Source organism: Leuresthes tenuis, unplaced genomic scaffold (assembly GCF_036924035.1).
Source record: "Leuresthes tenuis unplaced genomic scaffold, fLeuTen1.0.hap1 SCAF_21, whole genome shotgun sequence".
In the NCBI taxonomy this organism is placed as follows: Eukaryota; Metazoa; Chordata; class Actinopteri; order Atheriniformes; family Atherinopsidae; genus Leuresthes; species Leuresthes tenuis.
The window spans coordinates 31454258-31471896 of NW_027325375.1; the positions used below are offsets into that span (position 1 = coordinate 31454258).

The 17639-nt window shown below is 43.2% G+C and overlaps 2 protein-coding genes across 2 annotated transcripts; one reads left to right on the plus strand and one right to left on the minus strand.

The window, feature by feature from the left end:
- Nucleotides 1-1941: 1941 nt before the first annotated feature.
- or6at1 (odorant receptor, family 6, subfamily AT, member 1) lies at nt 1942-8547 on the plus strand. The gene is made up of 9 exons (XM_072374451.1): nt 1942-1948; nt 2110-2229; nt 2436-2617; nt 2711-3373; nt 4356-4484; nt 4572-4626; nt 4719-4774; nt 8351-8437; nt 8482-8547. The coding sequence occupies exons 1-9, from the start codon at nt 1942-1944 to the stop codon at nt 8545-8547; spliced, it is 1365 nt and encodes a 454-aa protein (XP_072230552.1).
- Nucleotides 8548-10789: 2242 nt separating this feature from the next.
- LOC140279337 (olfactory receptor 4E1-like) lies at nt 10790-11731 on the minus strand. Its single transcript, XM_072374453.1, has one exon. The coding sequence runs from the start codon at nt 11729-11731 to the stop codon at nt 10790-10792; it is 942 nt and encodes a 313-aa protein (XP_072230554.1).
- Between the last annotated feature and the right edge of the window lie 5908 nt (nt 11732-17639).

Here is a 17639-nt window from a genome sequence, read left to right on the forward strand (position 1 = left end):
TTAAAAGTTTGTCATGAAAACTAATGTTTCTGAGAGAAATCAGTCGGTTGTTCGTCTCCGGGCTTCTTCCATCGATGTTTGAACATATGACAGAGAAACGAAGCTGCCTGTACTCTGAGTGGAAAAGTGTTTTATACATATATAAATATGTATAAATGCAGTCCATGTGACGGCTGTTCGGTGAACTTTAATATTCATCCATCCTAAATAAAATAAAAGCTCCTGTTGTCGGCAGAGTTCTGGTGTAAAACTTCTCCGATTCACTCGGTGTGATTAATGAACAAAGCTGCAGTTTCCATAATTTTCAATTTAGTTAAAGATTTTAACTTTGACTGAATTTAATTAAATTTTAACTGAATTACACAAACATTGTTTTGAATTGTGAATAGACAGATGTATAGACAGATGTATAGATGTATAGACAGATGTATAGACAGATGTATAGACAGATGTATAGACAGATGTATAGACAGATGTATACACAGATGTATAGACAGATGTATAGACAGATGTATACACAGATGTATAGATAGATGTATAGATAGATGTATAGACAGATGTATAGATAGATGTATAGATAGATGTATAGACAGATGTATAGATAGATGTATAGATAGATGTATAGACAGATGTATAGACAGATGTATAGACAGATGTATAGACAGATGTATAGACAGATGTATAGACAGATGTATAGATAGATGTATAGATGTATACACAGATGTATACACAGATGTATACACAGATGTATACACAGATGTATAGATAGATGTATAGATAGATGTATAGACAGATGTATAGATAGATGTATAGATAGATGTATAGACAGATGTATAGACAGATGTATAGACAGATGTATAGACAGATGTATAGACAGATGTATAGACAGATGTATAGACAGATGTATAGACAGATGTATACACAGATGTATAGACAGATGTATAGACAGATGTATACACAGATGTATACACAGATGTATAGATAGATGTATAGACAGATGTATAGACAGATGTATAGACAGATGTATAGACAGATGTATAGACAGATGGATAGACAGATGTATAGATGTATAGACAGATGTATAGATAGATGTATAGATGTATACACAGATGTATAGACAGATGTATAGACAGATGTATAGATAGATGTATACACAGATGTATAGATAGATGTATAGATGTATACACAGATGTATAGACAGATGTATAGACAGATGTATAGATAGATGGATAGACAGATGGATAGACAGATGTATAGATAGATGTATACACAGATGTATAGACAGATGTATAGATGTATACACAGATGTATAGACAGATGTATAGATGTATACACAGATGTATAGACAGATGTATAGACAGATGTATAGATAGATGGATAGACAGATGGATAGACAGATGTATAGATAGATGTATACACAGATGTATACACAGATGTATAGACAGATGTATACACAGATGTATAGACAGATGTATAGACAGATGTATAGACAGATGTATAGACAGATGTATAGACAGATGTATAGATGTATACACAGATGTATACACAGATGTATAGACAGATGTATAGACAGATGGATAGACAGATGTATAGATGTATAGACAGATGTATAGACAGATGTATAGACAGATGTATAGACAGATGTATAGACAGATGTATAGACAGATGTATAGATAGATGTATAGATAGATGTATACACAGATGTATAGATGTATACACAGATGTATAGATAGATGTATAGATGTATACACAGATGTATAGACAGATGTATAGACAGATGTATAGACAGATGTATAGACAGATGTATAGACAGATGTATAGATAGATGTATAGATAGATGTATAGATAGATGTATAGACAGATGGATAGACAGATGTATAGATAGATAGATAGATAGATATATGTATAGATGTATAGACAGATGTATAGATAGATAGATAGATGCTCTGTGAGTGAAACTCTTTCATTGGAAGTGCGTTTTGTTTTGGTTCTGTTAATCATTTAGGCTCCTGAACCGGTTCCGTTAGGATTGTGGTTTTCTTCTTTGAAACTGTTCCTTTCTAAATAAATAACTCTTTAGCATCAGTTCTCCTTGTTGCATTTCCTCAGCCCGGGACACTTTATTCTTACCCCGTAACAGTGGAAATAAAGGGAAAAATCTGCAGTTCTGTGAGGGGAGGACGTTCTGCACCAGGAACAAAGGAAGGACCAAAGTTGAGCATCCTGTAGGTCGAACGCCGTTAATCAGAGTCTGATAACAAACAGGAACAGAGCCACAAGCTCCAGGGCCTCATTTATGCTGATTTGGAGAATAACAAACACTTCAAAATAAAACCGGAAGTGACAAACAACAGGCCAGCACCATTAGAAATCCTTGAACTGTCCAAGGTGATGCTCGTTGGATGATAATCGGCTTCTTTGCTTCTCTTCTCCAGAGTCGGACCTGCCCTTTTGGACCAATCACAGATCGAACAGCAGCTCCTTGGAGCCTGATGGCGTTACGTTCTTCATCATCCAGGGCCTGGCCAGCCTCGGTGAGAAGAGGATGATCCTGTTTGTCCTCCTGTTACTGATTTACATCGCCATCCTGGGAGGAAACAGCATGATCATTTTTGTGGTACAAAGCAGAGCCGACAGTTTTGTCTTCCTTTGGTCTCGGTGTGGGAAACATGTCATGACTGGTGTCTCTGTCTCTGTCTTCTTGGTGCAGACGCGCTCCGATCCAAAGCTCACGTCTCCCATGTACTTCTTCCTCCACAACCTGGCCTTCGTGGACATGGTCTACACCACCACCACCATCCCCAACATGCTGGCCGGCTTCCTCACAGACAGATTAACCATCTCCGTCCCAGGCTGCTTCCTCCAGATGCACTTCTTCATTCAGCTCTCTGTTACCGGCCGTGGGATCTTGACGGTGATGGCGTATGACCGCTACATGGCGATCTGCAACCCTCTGCGGTACACCGCCATCATGACCCGGCCCACCCGGATGCTCCTTGTTGCGGGAGCCTGGGCGTTCGGGGCGCTGTGCACCACGCCTGCCACCGTCATCGCCCTGCAGCGACCCTACTGTGGCCTGAACGTGGTCCGACACGGCTGGTGCGACCCATCGTCTGTAAGGCGGCTGGCGTGCGCCGACACCTCTGTGGATAACATCGTATCACTTTCCTTAGCTCTGGTGTCACTGCTGACCACAGGAGTCCTCATCCTCACCTCCTACGTCCTAATCGCTGTGTCCATTTCCAGGAAAAGTGTTGCTCAGAGGCTGAAGGCCTTCGGGACGTGTGCTGCTCATCTGACCGTGGTGTCCATCTCTTACAGCGCCGCTTCCTTCGTGTACATCTCCTACCGGGTGGGAAACTTTTCCCCAGAGGTATGTGAACCCAGTTTAGCATTAGTTAGCCTGAGGTTTATTGAACAGGTCCGAAGGTCCGCCTCGGTCAGAGTTTAGGTACTGAAATTAAAGTCTTGTGTGAAAGAAAGTGAAAAAGAAATCAATTAAAGATAATTACACCAGGTTTTATAATGAGCAAAGTATAACCGCAGTGTGTGAAAAATTAAGATTTTATCCAGAAAGATTCACTGCAGCAACGAAAAATCCCAAAAGTACCGAAAGATGCATAAAACTGTGAATATATGGTGTATTTTACATGAAAAATGACGTAACTGAGAGGCCAACAGAACAGTTAATTCTCTTAAACTGCTTAATCCAGTCCAAACACTTTTTCCACCATTTTAATAAATAAAGTTAGTGTGAAAAACTAAGTGAACCGAACTTTCAGACTGGATCTTTGGGTTTACTCAAAAATGATTGGATGGCAGAAGAATAAACCAACGACACGCATTAAGAAACGGAAAGTTTTTAAGTCTCTCTCTGTGGTGGTCCACAGGGATCAATCCTCGGCCCACTTCTGTTTCTGTCTGTGAAAAACTAAGTGAACCCTCACTGCTTCCACAGGAACTAAGAGGGTAAGTAGCAGCCAGGAGCTGCTGATCAATGCTCTGATTAACTGATCAATGCTCTGATTAACTGCTCATCAGTCAGTGTGAGCAGCTCTATAAAAGCAGGAGTTCTATCAGTTTAACAAGATGCCAAGGAGGAAAGACACCAGCAATGATCTCAGAGAAGCAGCTGCTGCTGCCCATCAGTCTGGGAAGGGTTATAAGGCCATTTCCAGACTATCTGGAGTCCATCATTCTACAGAGAGAAAGATTATTCACAAGAACTGCGAAGTGAGCTCAAACAGATCAAACAAAGGGGAAACTCATCCCTTCGCTTTGAGTCTCTTTCAGTCTTCTGTGGAGGAGAATATGAAGCTTCTTTATGAGTCTCTTTGACTCATTTCTGTTCCCAGGTGCGCATCATCGTGTCCGTGCTGTACTCCGCTCTGACTCCCTTTCTGAACCCGATGATCTACAGTCTGAGGAACAGGGAGCTGCAGGAGGCCATCAGCAGGACTTTGAGCAGGTTCAGACCTGCTGCCGTGAACTGACCGACTGTCCGACGCTCGAAATGACCTTTTTAAATCTGTGAATCTGCCTTTCATCTGTTTGTCCTGCTTTTCATAAAGGTGTATGAATTTTCCACAGCTGCACCCGAGTCCTCCCCCAAAGATGACCCCACGGGTTCATAATTACATCCAAGGAACACGGGTCATGGGTGAAGGTTTAAAATGGCGTCCGTTAAAGTTACCCCCGGAGAATTCTTTGCTCTGTAGCTCCCCCTGCAGCTGAGGGATGTAACAACACTGAGCTGCACCATGAGCAAAGTGATGTGACGCAGGAATGAAACTAAAGCTTCAGGCCCTGGAATGTGCTTTTTGGTTTGTTTAATGTGTTTCAGCCCAATCTAATCTAATAAAAGTCATTTTGTTGCCTCAACCCTGATGTGACAGAAGTGTTCCAAAAAGACGCCGTCAGATTATTGACTCTGCTTTTTGGTTTGTTTAATGCAATGTTTCTCAATAATGATCAGCTGGTCATTAAGCTCAGCAGTGGCCTGATAAGGAGCCATTCATTTGAATCAGGTGTGGTGGAGGAGGGAAACATCGGAAACATGCAGGGCGGTGGGTCATGAGGACTGGAATTGAGAAACACTGGTTTAATGTGTTTCAGCCCAATCATCATCATCATTTTCTGATCCAAGTCATTTTGTTGCCTCAACCCTGATGTGATGTTCCAAAAAGACGCCGTCAGATTATTGACTGAATGTACCCAGAAGTGAATAAACGGTTCTCATAGTGTGTGTTGAACTCAGGTGGCGTGACTGAAACTGTTGCACATAATCGAGTCATTCAGGAGTCACAGGCCTGGAGCTGGCAGCAGAAAACATTCAAAGTGGAGCTTCTAAAGCGCATGTTTCCCATAAAGGCTTCACTCCTGCTGAATGTAGCACCTCTGCAGCTTCAGTGGTTCTGAAAGTCGCTTCACTGTGTCACAGTTTATGTTTTAATAGTCTTGTTTTCAGGTTCTGTTCTGGTCATGTTTTGCCACCTAGTTTCACTCACTTCACCTGCTTCATTGTTCACAGCTGCACCGCATTCACTGATCACTCCTCCTCAGTATTTAGTCTCCTGGTTTCCTTTCATTCACTGCAGAATCCTCACCAACCTCAGTCACTGAAGATAAGGCTGTGTTCCTGCCTCATAGCCTTATTAATTTAATCATAGTCATAGTATTTATTCCATAGCCTTGTTTTTTTTCATGGTCTTGTTTTGTTTCACAATCTTGTTAATTCACCGTTTAAATATTTTTGAATCCGGCTCTGCCGCGCTTTTTGTTCTTGCTCCCTGTTTTGTGAATAAACCTTTTTATGAATCCGAAGAGCTGCATCTGGGTCCTCCCATGTTTCCCATAAAGGCTTCACACCTGCTGAATGTAGCACCTCTGCAGCTTCAGTGGTTCTGCAAGTCGCTTCACCAGCGGCTGTAATTCAGTCTTTAAGATTAACGTCATGTATACTTCATCTTTCTCCTCAAACACAGCTTTAAAGAAGAACCAGTTAGCTTCTGCAGCTAATTCTGCTAAAAAATCATCTCAAACACAAGTTTAAAAAAGAGCCAGTTAGCTTCTGCAGCTAATTCTGCTAAAAAATCATCTCAAACACAAGTTTAAAAAAGAGCCAGTTAGCTTCTGCAGCTAATTCTGCTAAAAAATCATCTCAAACACAAGTTTATAAAAGAGCCAGTTAGCTTCTGCAGCTAATTCTGCTGAAAAATCATCTCAAACACGGCTTTAAAGAAGAACCAGTTAGCTTCTGCAGCAAATTCTGCTGAAAAATCATCTCAAACACGGCTTTAAAAAAGAACCAGTTAGCTTCTGCAGCTAATTCTGCTAAAAAATCATCTCAAACACAAGTTTAAAAAAGAGCCAGTTAGCTTCTGCAGCTAATTCTGCTAAAAAATCATTTCAAATACAGCTTTAAAGAAGAACCAGTTAGCTTCTGCAGCTAATTCTGCTAAAAAATATTATCTCAAATACAGCTTTAAAGAAGAACCAGTTAGCTTCTGCAGCTAATTCTGCTAAAAAAACCATCTCTAGCACACTTTTTAAAAAGAACCAGTTAGCTTCTGCAGCTAATTCTGCTAAAAAATCATCTCAAACACAGCTTTAAAGAAGAGCCAGTTAGCTTCTGCAGCTAATTCTGCTGAAAAATCATCTCAAACACGGCTTTAAAAAAGAACCAGTTAGCTTCTGCAGCTAATTCTGCTAAAAAATCATCTCAAACACAGCTTTAAAGAAGAACCAGTTAGCTTCTGCAGCTAATTCTGCTAAAAAATCATCTCAAACACAAGTTTAAAAAAGAGCCAGTTAGCTTCTGCAGCTAATTCTGCTAAAAAATCATCTCAAACACAAGTTTAAAAAAGAGCCAGTTAGCTTCTGCAGCTAATTCTGCTAAAAAATCATCTCAAACACAAGTTTAAAAAAGAGCCAGTTAGCTTCTGCAGCTAATTCTGCTAAAAAATCATCTCAAACACAAGTTTATAAAAGAGCCAGTTAGCTTCTGCAGCTAATTCTGCTGAAAAATCATCTCAAACACGGCTTTAAAGAAGAACCAGTTAGCTTCTGCAGCAAATTCTGCTGAAAAATCATCTCAAACACGGCTTTAAAAAAGAACCAGTTAGCTTCTGCAGCTAATTCTGCTAAAAAATCATCTCAAACACAAGTTTAAAAAAGAGCCAGTTAGCTTCTGCAGCTAATTCTGCTAAAAAATCATTTCAAATACAGCTTTAAAGAAGAACCAGTTAGCTTCTGCAGCTAATTCTGCTAAAAAATATTATCTCAAATACAGCTTTAAAGAAGAACCAGTTAGCTTCTGCAGCTAATTCTGCTAAAAAAACCATCTCTAGCACACTTTTTAAAAAGAACCAGTTAGCTTCTGCAGCTAATTCTGCTAAAAAATCATCTCAAACACAGCTTTAAAGAAGAGCCAGTTAGCTTCTGCAGCTAATTCTGCTGAAAAATCATCTCAAACACGGCTTTAAAAAAGAACCAGTTAGCTTCTGCAGCTAATTCTGCTAAAAAATCATCTCAAACACAGCTTTAAAGAAGAACCAGTTAGCTTCTGCAGCTAATTCTGCTAAAAAATCATCTCAAACACAGCTTTAAAGAAGAACCAGTTAGCTTCTGCAGCTAATTCTGCTGAAAAATCATCTCAAACACGGCTTTAAAGAAGAACCAGTTAGCTTCTGCAGCTAATTCTGCTAAAAAATCATCTCAAACACAGCTGTAAAAAAGAATCAGTTAGCTTCTACAGCTTCATAATGAGTGATAATGACAATAATAAAATGAGTTGATGCATAAATATCTTTATTAAGAAGCACAGAGTTGACCTACGTTCAAGGGAGCAATCGGTCGACCGTGCATGTTTTTGGGTGGTGGGAGGAAGCCGAAGACTGTGATACTTTGGAATAAAAAGGCTTATTAATTAATTATCATCAGAACAAGTGAGTTTTTCAAATAGTAGTTTATAAAATACAGACAAAAGAAAATGAGTGATATCTGAGTAAAAAGCAGATACATTCATGATTAGAAGACTCTCAGATAACATGAGAAAGGTGCACGTATGAGACCTCACGTGCACATAAAGACCCTGTGCAAGATTAATGTGATGCCAAACCTTCAGCTGGGAGGACGATGTGCAGAGAAAAAGGATAAAACTGGATGTTATGTTTATTTTTTACAATAAAAAAGGGAAAAAAGAGATTAATAAAGTTGCATCATTTCATCATAAATAATGATAATAAGAAATATATTGGATTTTGAAGGAAATCGTTTATTTACGACCTACAAAACGTGGGTGTCAGAGAGAACCTGAGTGGCTTCTTGGTCATTTTCTCCTTGAAAACAGGGTGAGGACTTTTTCTCGGACCGCTTTGCAGTCCGCAGACAGCAGAGTTCAGAGAAGGAGGAACAAGATGGCCGCCATCTTGTTGTGGTCTGATCAGTGAGGGAACCTCTGCTGCTGGGCTCCTGCTGCAGTCCAACACCTTCGATGAGCTGCAGCAGCACACCCCTGAGAGCCTTCATCTCCTCGCCACCCACTGAAATGAGGCTTTATTCACCATGACTGAAAGCTAAACTCAGCTCACAGGACAGCTAATGAAGAAGTTTATTTCTCGGCTGCTTCTTTTCACAGCGAAACAAATCTTTTTACAAATCCCAGAACGGTTTCGGCCCAAAATACGTCTGTGATATGTTCAGAGAATATAAACCCAGCAGAGCTCTGAGATCCAAGGACTCGGGTCAGCTGGTCCGGTCCAGAGTCCAGATTAAACCTGGAGAAGCAGCATTTAGCTGAGATGCTAAATTAAGGAGATTAAACTGCCACCAAATGTTTTTAAATCCAGGTTAAAAACATTTCTTTTCTCATGTGTCTCTGCATGAAATCTGCAGGATATCTTTGAACTTATCCAGACTGTTGCTTGTTTTTATTCATTTTAATTGTTTTATTTGTTTCTCTTCATATATTTTTACATATTTTTAATGCTTTTTCTGCTCCCTTCTGCAACGCTTTTATTTTATATAAAGCACTTTGAATAGTTCTGTACATGAAATATACCACAAATAAACTTGACTTTCATAAGGATTGAATTCCATCTTTGAGATATGAACATGATATATATGAAATGTCACATTTAAGTGTATGAAAACAACAAATAGCCTTTTATTTGCTCGTATGAAACAAAGGACAAAAAAATCTTAGCTGCTCCTCAGCAGGTGTTAAAACTCCTCAGATAACACTACACACACTGAGTCATCATTTATGGAACAAAAACTGAGACAAAACACAGAAGCAGTGAGTGAGAAACTAAGTGAACCCCTGATCCTGCAGCCAGATCATCAGCCCTCCACCACCGTGCTTGACAGCTGGTATGAGGTGTTTGTGCTGATCTGCTGTGTTTGGTTTCCTCCAAACGTGCTGCTGTGCATTAGGACCAAACATCTCCACTTTGCTCTGGTCTGTCCAAAGGACATTGTTCCAGAAGTCTTGAGCTTTGTTCAGATGCAGCTTTGCAAACCTAAGCTGTGCTGCCATGTTCTTTTTAGAGAGAAGAGGCTTTCTCCTGCAGCCCTTCCAAACAAGCCATCCTTGTTCAGTCTTTTTCTAACTGTGCTGTCATGACCTTTAACCTTTAATATGCTAACTGAGGCCTGTAGAGTCTGAGATGTAGCTCTGGGCTTTTTCACCTTGGGGTGACCTTTAACCTTTAGCATGCTAACTGAGGCCTGGAGAGTCTGAGATGTAGCTCCGGGCTTTTTCACCTTGGGGTGACCTTTAATCTTTAACCTGCTAACTGAGGCCTGTAGAGTCTGAGATGTAGCTCTGGGCTTTTTCACCTTGGGGTGACCTTTAACCTTTAACATGCTAACTGAGGCCTGTAGAGTCTGAGATGTAGCTCTGGGCTTTTTCACCTTGGGGTGACCTTTAACCTTTAGCATGCTAACTGAGGCCTGGAGAGTCTGAGATGTAGCTCCGGGCTTTTTCACCTTGGGGTGACCTTTAATCTTTAACCTGCTAACTGAGGCCTGTAGAGTCTGAGATGTAGCTCTGGGCTTTTTCACCTTGGGGTGACCTTTAACCTTTAACATGCTAACTGAGGCCTGTAGAGTCTGAGATGTAGCTCTGGGCTTTTTCACCTTGGGGTGACCTTTAACCTTTAGCATGCTAACTGAGGCCTGTAGAGTCTGAGATGTAGCTCTGGGCTTTTTCACCTTGGGGTGACCTTTAACCTTTAACATGCTAACTGAGGCCTGTAGAGTCTGAGATGTAGCTCTGGGCTTTTTCACCTTGGGGTGACCTTTAACCTTTAACATGCTAACTGAGGCCTGTAGAGTCTGAGATGTAGCTCTGGGCCTTTTCACCTTGGGGTGACCTTTAACCTTTAGCATGCTAACTGAGGCCTGTAGAGTCTGAGATGTAGCTCTGGGCTTCTTCACCTTGGGGTGAACTTGCTGGGACGTCCACTCCTGGGAAGATTGACAGCTGTCCTGAATGTTTTCCACTTGTGAATAATCTTTCTCTCTGTAGAATGATGGACTCCAGATAGTTTGGAAATGGCCTTATAACCCTTCCCAGACTGATGGGCAGCAGCAACAGTTCAGTAAATAATGTCACAGTGTTGTGTGTCGTTGTTAATCTGAGGTTGGATTTACTGAATTTCTAAAACCTGATGAGGACCAGATGATTTTCTTAGAATTATTGTAATTTTCAGGTCATGATATATAAAATCTTGGACTTTAAAGAAGTTGTAGATGGTTTTTCACTTGCCTGTACATTTATATTTCATCACTTCACAACAGTCACAATATTCCTGGTAAAGATGATGAAAATTCTTTGTCTGACAGCTTTGATTTGCAGCCCGTAGATGATGGCGTTCAAAGCGGGAGGAACCACGTGGAACATGATGGAGGCTAACTTCCTGTGGTCTGATAAGGAAGGGAAGCGATGGAGGATGATGATGATGGCGCCTGACACAAACATGATGACGTACAGACTCAGGTGGGTGGCACAGGTCTGCAGAGCCCGGCTGTTCATCTTGCTCCGGCCGCTCAGACACACAATGGCGATCCTCAGATATGTGAGCGTTATGCTGCCGAGGGAGGAGCCCAGCAGCACCACCGTGTAGGCGAGGCCGTAGATGTTGTTGATGAGGACGCTCTCGCAGGACAGTTTGAATAACGAGGCGTTGTCGCAGAACGGGTTGAAGATGACCCCCCTGCAGCGCGACAGGCGGACGCTGAGGCCCACGAGGATCAGCACCAGCAGCAGAGAGACCGTCCAGGCCGACACCGACAGCTTCACCACCATCCTGTTGGTCATGATGGCGGAGTACTGGAGCGGTTTGCAGATGGCCACGTAGCGGTCAAAGGCCATGATCATCAGCACTGTGTGACAGGTACTCGCATGCATGTGGGCACAGAAAGCCTGGATGGCACAGCTGGTGTAGCGAATATAACGCTCTGAACTCGGAATGAAGACGTCGCTCAGCAAGCGGGGAATGATGGTCGTGGCTCCAAACGCATCGTTGACCGTCATGTTGCAGAACAGCAGATACATGGGCTGGTGGAGGCTCCTCTCCAAGGTGATCAGGATCACCAGACTGATGTTGGACAGCAGGGTGAAGGCGTAGATGACGAGGAGGAGCACGAAGGCAGGAATGGAGGACTGAGGGGTGACCTTTAACCCCTCCAGGAGCAGCATGCTTGTACCTGAAGTTGTGTTCATCATGCAGGAGGTTTGATGAAGCTTAGAGTGGAAAGAGAGAACACAAACGGGAGTTAATATCAGGTCCAAGTCCCTGATGTTAGCTACAAAGAGCTTAATGGAACGGCTCCATCTACTTGAATGCTCTTGCAAAGGCTTCTGTCCCAACTGGGTCCCTCCGTTGGTCCCAGGATTGTCGTCTAGCAGCTCCTACACCACGCCTAAGACAATCCAAACTCTGTTCATGTGTCGTCCCACGATGGTGGAATGACCTACCGAGCGCTACCAGAACAGGGGCGTCCCTGTCTATCTTCAAGAAGCTCCTGAAAACCCAGCTCTTCAGAGAGCATCTCCTATCCCAGCACTTACCTTGTACTTCCCTCCCCCCTCTATCTCTGCACTTTATCTTTCTGCACTTCCTTCTATGCCTGCACCCTATCTCTACTCTGTCCCCTCTGACAGAGTCGGACTCCTGGGTTCCTTCTATGTAGCTTATTGTTAGCTTTTTATATAGCTGTTATATCTTCATTTGTAAGTCGCTTTGGATAAAAGCGTCTGATAAATACAGAAACAGAAACATAACTCGGGTCTAAATTCTTTCATGCAGCTGTTTGCACTTGATCCTCCCCTCCGACTGTAGATTTGACCCTTAAATTATCATTCAATATCAATCTAATATCATTCAAACATCACAAGCTTTGAAGAATAACAGACAGATAGAGAGGGGGAGAAGCTTTAATTACGCTTTTAAAGACTGTATCACATCTGTAAAAGCTTCTGCTAAATACAGAAACAGAAACATATCAAACACAAAACCCTGTTTGAGAAGTTGACTGTTTCAAGATGGAAGTTGAACCTCAGCTGAAGTTTAAAGGAGCGCACGTTTCGTGGTGATGTCAGAACTTAATGGCAGACGGAGGGCCGTTTACAATCTGAAATATCTATTTTTATGTTCAGAAAAGTCAAACTTACACCTGAAATCAAAACCACACGCCTGATAGTTTTCTATTTCTTCTCAGTTAGAAAAACATCGTTCATCCTACTGAGTTTTCCTTTTTTAAAGTCACACCTGTTTTAGTTTCCACTGCTATTAATGTCACATTAGATCTGATTTAGATTCAAACTCGTTAAGTTTGAGAGTTCAGATCAGTGTATCAGTTGTGTTCTCTCCAGAACTCTTTTATTAATTTATTCACATCATTTTTTGTTGCTCTCTCATTTGTAGTTTACACGCTTTTCAATGAAAAGTTCTGCATTTCTATTTTCAAAAAGAATAAGAACAATAAAAGCATAAAACCATCCTTCCACCATCACTGTGGAAGAAGCACGTGAAAAAGGTTAAAGTGTTTCATGCAGAGCAGCGATCTCAACACCTAAAAGCAAGAGGGAGGACAGACTCAGGTCAAATCAGCACAAAAAGTTCCATCCATCCATTTTCTAACCAGCTTAATGTAATTCAGGATAGCAGTGGAGCCGGAGCCTATCCCAGCCGGAGCCTATCCCAGCCGGAGCCTATCCCAGCCGGAGCCTATCCCAGCCGGAGCCTATCCCAGCCGGAGCCTATCCCAGCCGGAGCCTATCCCAGCCGGAGCCTATCCCAGCCAGAGCCTATCCTATCCCAGCCAGAGCCTATCCTATCCCAGCCAGAGCCTATCCTATCCCAGCCAGAGCCTATCCTATCCCAGCCAGAGCCTATCCTATCCCAGCCGGAGCCTATCCTATCCCAGCCGGAGTCTATCCTATCCCAGCCGGAGTCTATCCTATCCCAGCCGGAGTCTATCCTATCCCAGCCGGAGTCTATCCTATCCCAGCCGGAGTCTATCCTATCCCAGCCGGAGTCTATCCTATCCCAGCCGGAGTCTATCCTATCCCAGCCGGAGTCTATCCTATCCCAGCCGGAGTCTATCCTATCCCAGCCGGAGTCTATCCTATCCCAGCCGGAGTCTATCCTATCCCAGCCGGAGTCTATCCTATCCCAGCCGGAGTCTATCCTATCCCAGCCGGAGTCTATCCTATCCCAGCCAGAGCCTATCCCATCCCAGCCAGAGCCTATCCTATCCCAGCCAGAGCCTATCCTATCCCAGCCAGAGTCTATCCTATCCCAGCCAGAGCCTATCCTATCCCAGCCAGAGTCTATCCTATCCCAGCCGGAGCCTATCCCAGCCGGAGACCACCCCAGCTGTCACTAGACGAGAGGCGATGCACACCAGACAACCATGCACATTCCAGAGTTCTTCCAGATTATCTGCTTTTTGACAGTGGAGAACATGCAAACTCCACACAGAAAGGCCCCAGCAAACCAGGAACCCTCTGCTGTGAGGAGCACCTGTTAATATCAAAACTGCTCAGCTGAGTCAATCCTGTAAGTCGAGTAAAATCATTCAACTTTCAAAGAAGTGTGTGTTAAACAGACATTTAAAGGATCATATTGATTCAGCCTTTCCCACAACTGAGAACATCAAGGAGACAGTCAACAGCTCATAAAAGTAAACTGGAACAGAAGCTAAACCTGTGAGCAGAAAAAGACAGAAAACAGACAATATTTCCAGCGCAATGACAGCAGAAACTGACAGGGTGCAGCCTGTGAGTGTCTCATACTCACTTCTGGTGACACAAGCCTCCTCCTCACCCTGCAGAGGTTGGCTGACATGTTTTATAATGTAGCTGATGAGCTTCTGCTGCTCTGGGGACGTTACGTCAGCGAACACAGACCAAGAACCTCTCAACACGCAAGTTTCCTTCTGATTTCCAATGAGATGACGTTCTTGTTCCTGACTTATTACATTCTGAGACTTTAGTGTCAGTTTCCAACACACTTCCCTTCACTTTGACAGACAGGGAGCTGCTGTAGAGCCAGTTATTCAGTTATTCTTCTGCAGCGGTAATCGATGCTGCGCTAATAAACAGGTATAGAAAAATGTCCCTTTATAGTTGTCCCATAAACACAAAGTATATAATATCTCTGATGTCGAGGAAAAGTTTCAATGCAATCTGTTGGTTTCCTCAGCTCGGCACGTTTTCTTATATGGCTTCTATAAATTGGACTAATTTGGAAGTTATGGATTTGACTGATTTATTTTTTATTTTTCCCTTGTCCTGTCCAGCTTTACTGCAGCAGAATTGTAATCTGAATATCTTTGATGCCAAACAGATTTGCTTTGCCAAGGAAAGCTTTATGAATGTAAAGTACCCGTTGATGCCCATCAACTGCCCATTTATTTATTTTTGTTACATGTAATAGAGCCGAACCGGACCGAGGGACAAGGAAAGAGGAAAAGCAAAGAAGAAGAAACAGACAAAAATAGAAAGAAAAACCAGCTTCTACACCTGTAAAAACAAAACACGACAATCCACTGCCTCTGTGGGGAATCCAGCCTTAGAGCCACCAGGAGCACCTGAAAGCAGACAAGCAGAGAAAAAACAAACAAAAACAAGCACAAGTAGTGGCAATCGCATACAACACAACTGTGGATAACAACCCCCCCCCCCAGCAATCAGACGCAGGCAGAGAGGGCCAGAAGACCCAGGTCACCAGCAGCCCCCACAGAGCACAGAACCCAGGAAGCCCACCGCAGGGACAACCAGGCATCCACCCAGAAGACTGCAGAGGAATTCCCCGAAAAGAGCCCCCATAAGCATAGGGCAGAGGCCCCCCGGGAGCCAGGGGCAACAGCCCACCGACCCCGCCAGGCCCCAGCTGCCCAGACATGGGCCGTGTACCAGACCCGGGCCCCAGGAGCCCGAGTGCCCCCAAACCCCCCGGCAGAGGCCCCACCCATTTGATTGACTTATAATTGTATTACAATGCATTGGACTGTATCTTTGGAGGTCCTTGAGATGACGTTTGTTTTGATTTGGCACTTTATGAATAACAAAAAAGCTGAATTGTTGGCTTCAAACTAATTTTTACACATGTTCCAGATCTAAAATGAATCTGCAGTTCAATCACTGACCAACAATCCCTATGTGTGAACCCTCGACTTGGTTTGAGTTGCTCATGGGGGCGACAGGGAGCTGGTTGGAGAAGTCCTGGGGAACTCCTGGAAAAGGACAAACATGATGGAGCACATGGTGAAGAAGATGCTGTCTGCTCAGGGGAGACTGAAGAGAGTTTGGTTAAACGTTGGTGAGAATCTTAAAGCCAAGTCTGTCAGACAGGGCTGTAGCAGAAGCTAGAATCTGTTTCATAAGAAGGCCAAAACACAAGAGAGAAGCACTGGAAGGAATCCCTGGACTGCTGGAGATGTACAGTGAGAGCAACTGGTCACTGGTGAGGGAATAAAGTACAGGTGAAGGTGGTCAGCACCTGGCTGAAAGCCTCAGGAGTCGGTCACATGAAATCCTTCCATGGTGATTCCTTCCTCTTGCCTGGTTTCAGCAGCCTGAGACACTTAACAGTTCTTCCTGATGAATTCCTCAATCTTTGTTGTTTCATCCTGGATTGTAGCTCTGAAGCTCACAAGCCCGGCCTCCCTCCTTCCTCTTAGAGTCTGTTGTTGCTGGACTTGGTGACTCTGTGAGGTGTTTCCTTGCCTTGAAACCAGTGGCTTCTATCTCTTCCTTTGCAGATTATCATACCAGCAGGATTTCTGATGACTGGCGTGTGTTGATGGCTCAGACTTTGTCCTCCCCTGTCGGCTGACCCTTCAGGACCTCCTTTACTTCTTGTAGGTTCTTGGTTGAGGCTGACTTCCTCGCAGCCTCATCATGGTTGCTTTCTGCCTGTGGGATCCCAGGGTGTTTGTAGCTTCCCTGAACATCAGCTCTGGTTCCCTCTGGTAGTTCAAACAGTTCATCTCTGATCACCCTGCCTGTCTGATATCATTTGGCCACATCTTTCTAGTCCATATGACATCCCGGTGTCCTTACTGTATATCCTGATGCGGTGTATCAGTGAGTCATTGTCTTGCTCATGTGGAGGTGGATGATGGTCGCTCCACTTGGGAACCGGTATCCATAGCCGCTCTTTGTGATGTTGCAGCTGAGGGGGTTCAGGCCTATGCAGAACAGGAGTGGGGACAGAGCATCTCCTCGGTACCTACCGCACACGATGGTAGCTTCTACAACTGGCTTGGAATTGGCCTCCAGGGTTGTCTTCCACAGTCCCATCGAGTTCTTGATGAAGGCTCTTAGTTTCCTGTTGATGTTGTAGAGTTAAAAGCTTTCCAATATGCATGAGAGTGGTATCCAGTTATAGGTTCCTGCACATTTACTTCCATTTTCCTTTGGTTCCCACTCATGTATTGAGCCATGTGATCCCGTTCTGCTATGGGATCTGCTGGGATCCCAACCAGTCTGTGTTGTAACCAAAGCTCATGACCTCGCATAGATATATACACATACATGCCGCCTCTGACGCTGCTGTCCATTGGAACAATACGTCAACGCAGCCGCCATCTTGGGGCAGGGGAAGCTGTGTCTACTTCCTGCATTAGTCAACCGAGCCAGAGGTCTATCAACCATTAAAGTCACCACAACTCAGACTTTTTAACCGATTTTCAAGCCGTTTGGTTTAATATAAACTTCAGTCAAATATTTGTGATACAACATAGATTAGTTTTCATAAATACATTAGAAATGTGATTATTTAGACAAAGATTTCAGGTATTTATGGATAACTCAATCATGCGTCGTTGTTTTAAAATAACAGAATGTCTTCTATGTTCATAGAATTGTGTATTTTAACATCAGGGAGGTGACACTGATGCTTTTAAAGGTTTTTATCAGGGTTAATTCAATAGGAACAACTTCTAATAGTGTATTTTATTATCATTTAGTGGGCACTGCGTTGTGTTAGTTCAGGAAAATTAAAAAGTGATGGTTTCCCTCCTTCCTTTAAACAGTTGAGTCCAGTCTTGTCAAAGTCTGGTTTAAACGGTGCTTTGGGATAAAACCTCTCCTCCTGAGTGCTGCTGACCATGCCAACTCTTCC

Coding starts and splice junctions, on each gene's coding strand:
- or6at1 (XM_072374451.1), top strand. Junction 2,230..2,435: donor CAAAGTTGAGCATCCTGTAG/GTCGAACGCCGT, acceptor TCTCTTCTCCAG/AGTCGGACCTGCCCTTTTGG. Junction 4,627..4,718: donor CCCCAAAGATGACCCCACGG/GTTCATAATTAC, acceptor TTTGCTCTGTAG/CTCCCCCTGCAGCTGAGGGA.
- LOC140279337 (XM_072374453.1), bottom strand. CDS start 11,731: ATGATGAACACAACTTCAGGTACAAGCATGCTGCTCCTGGAGGGGTTA.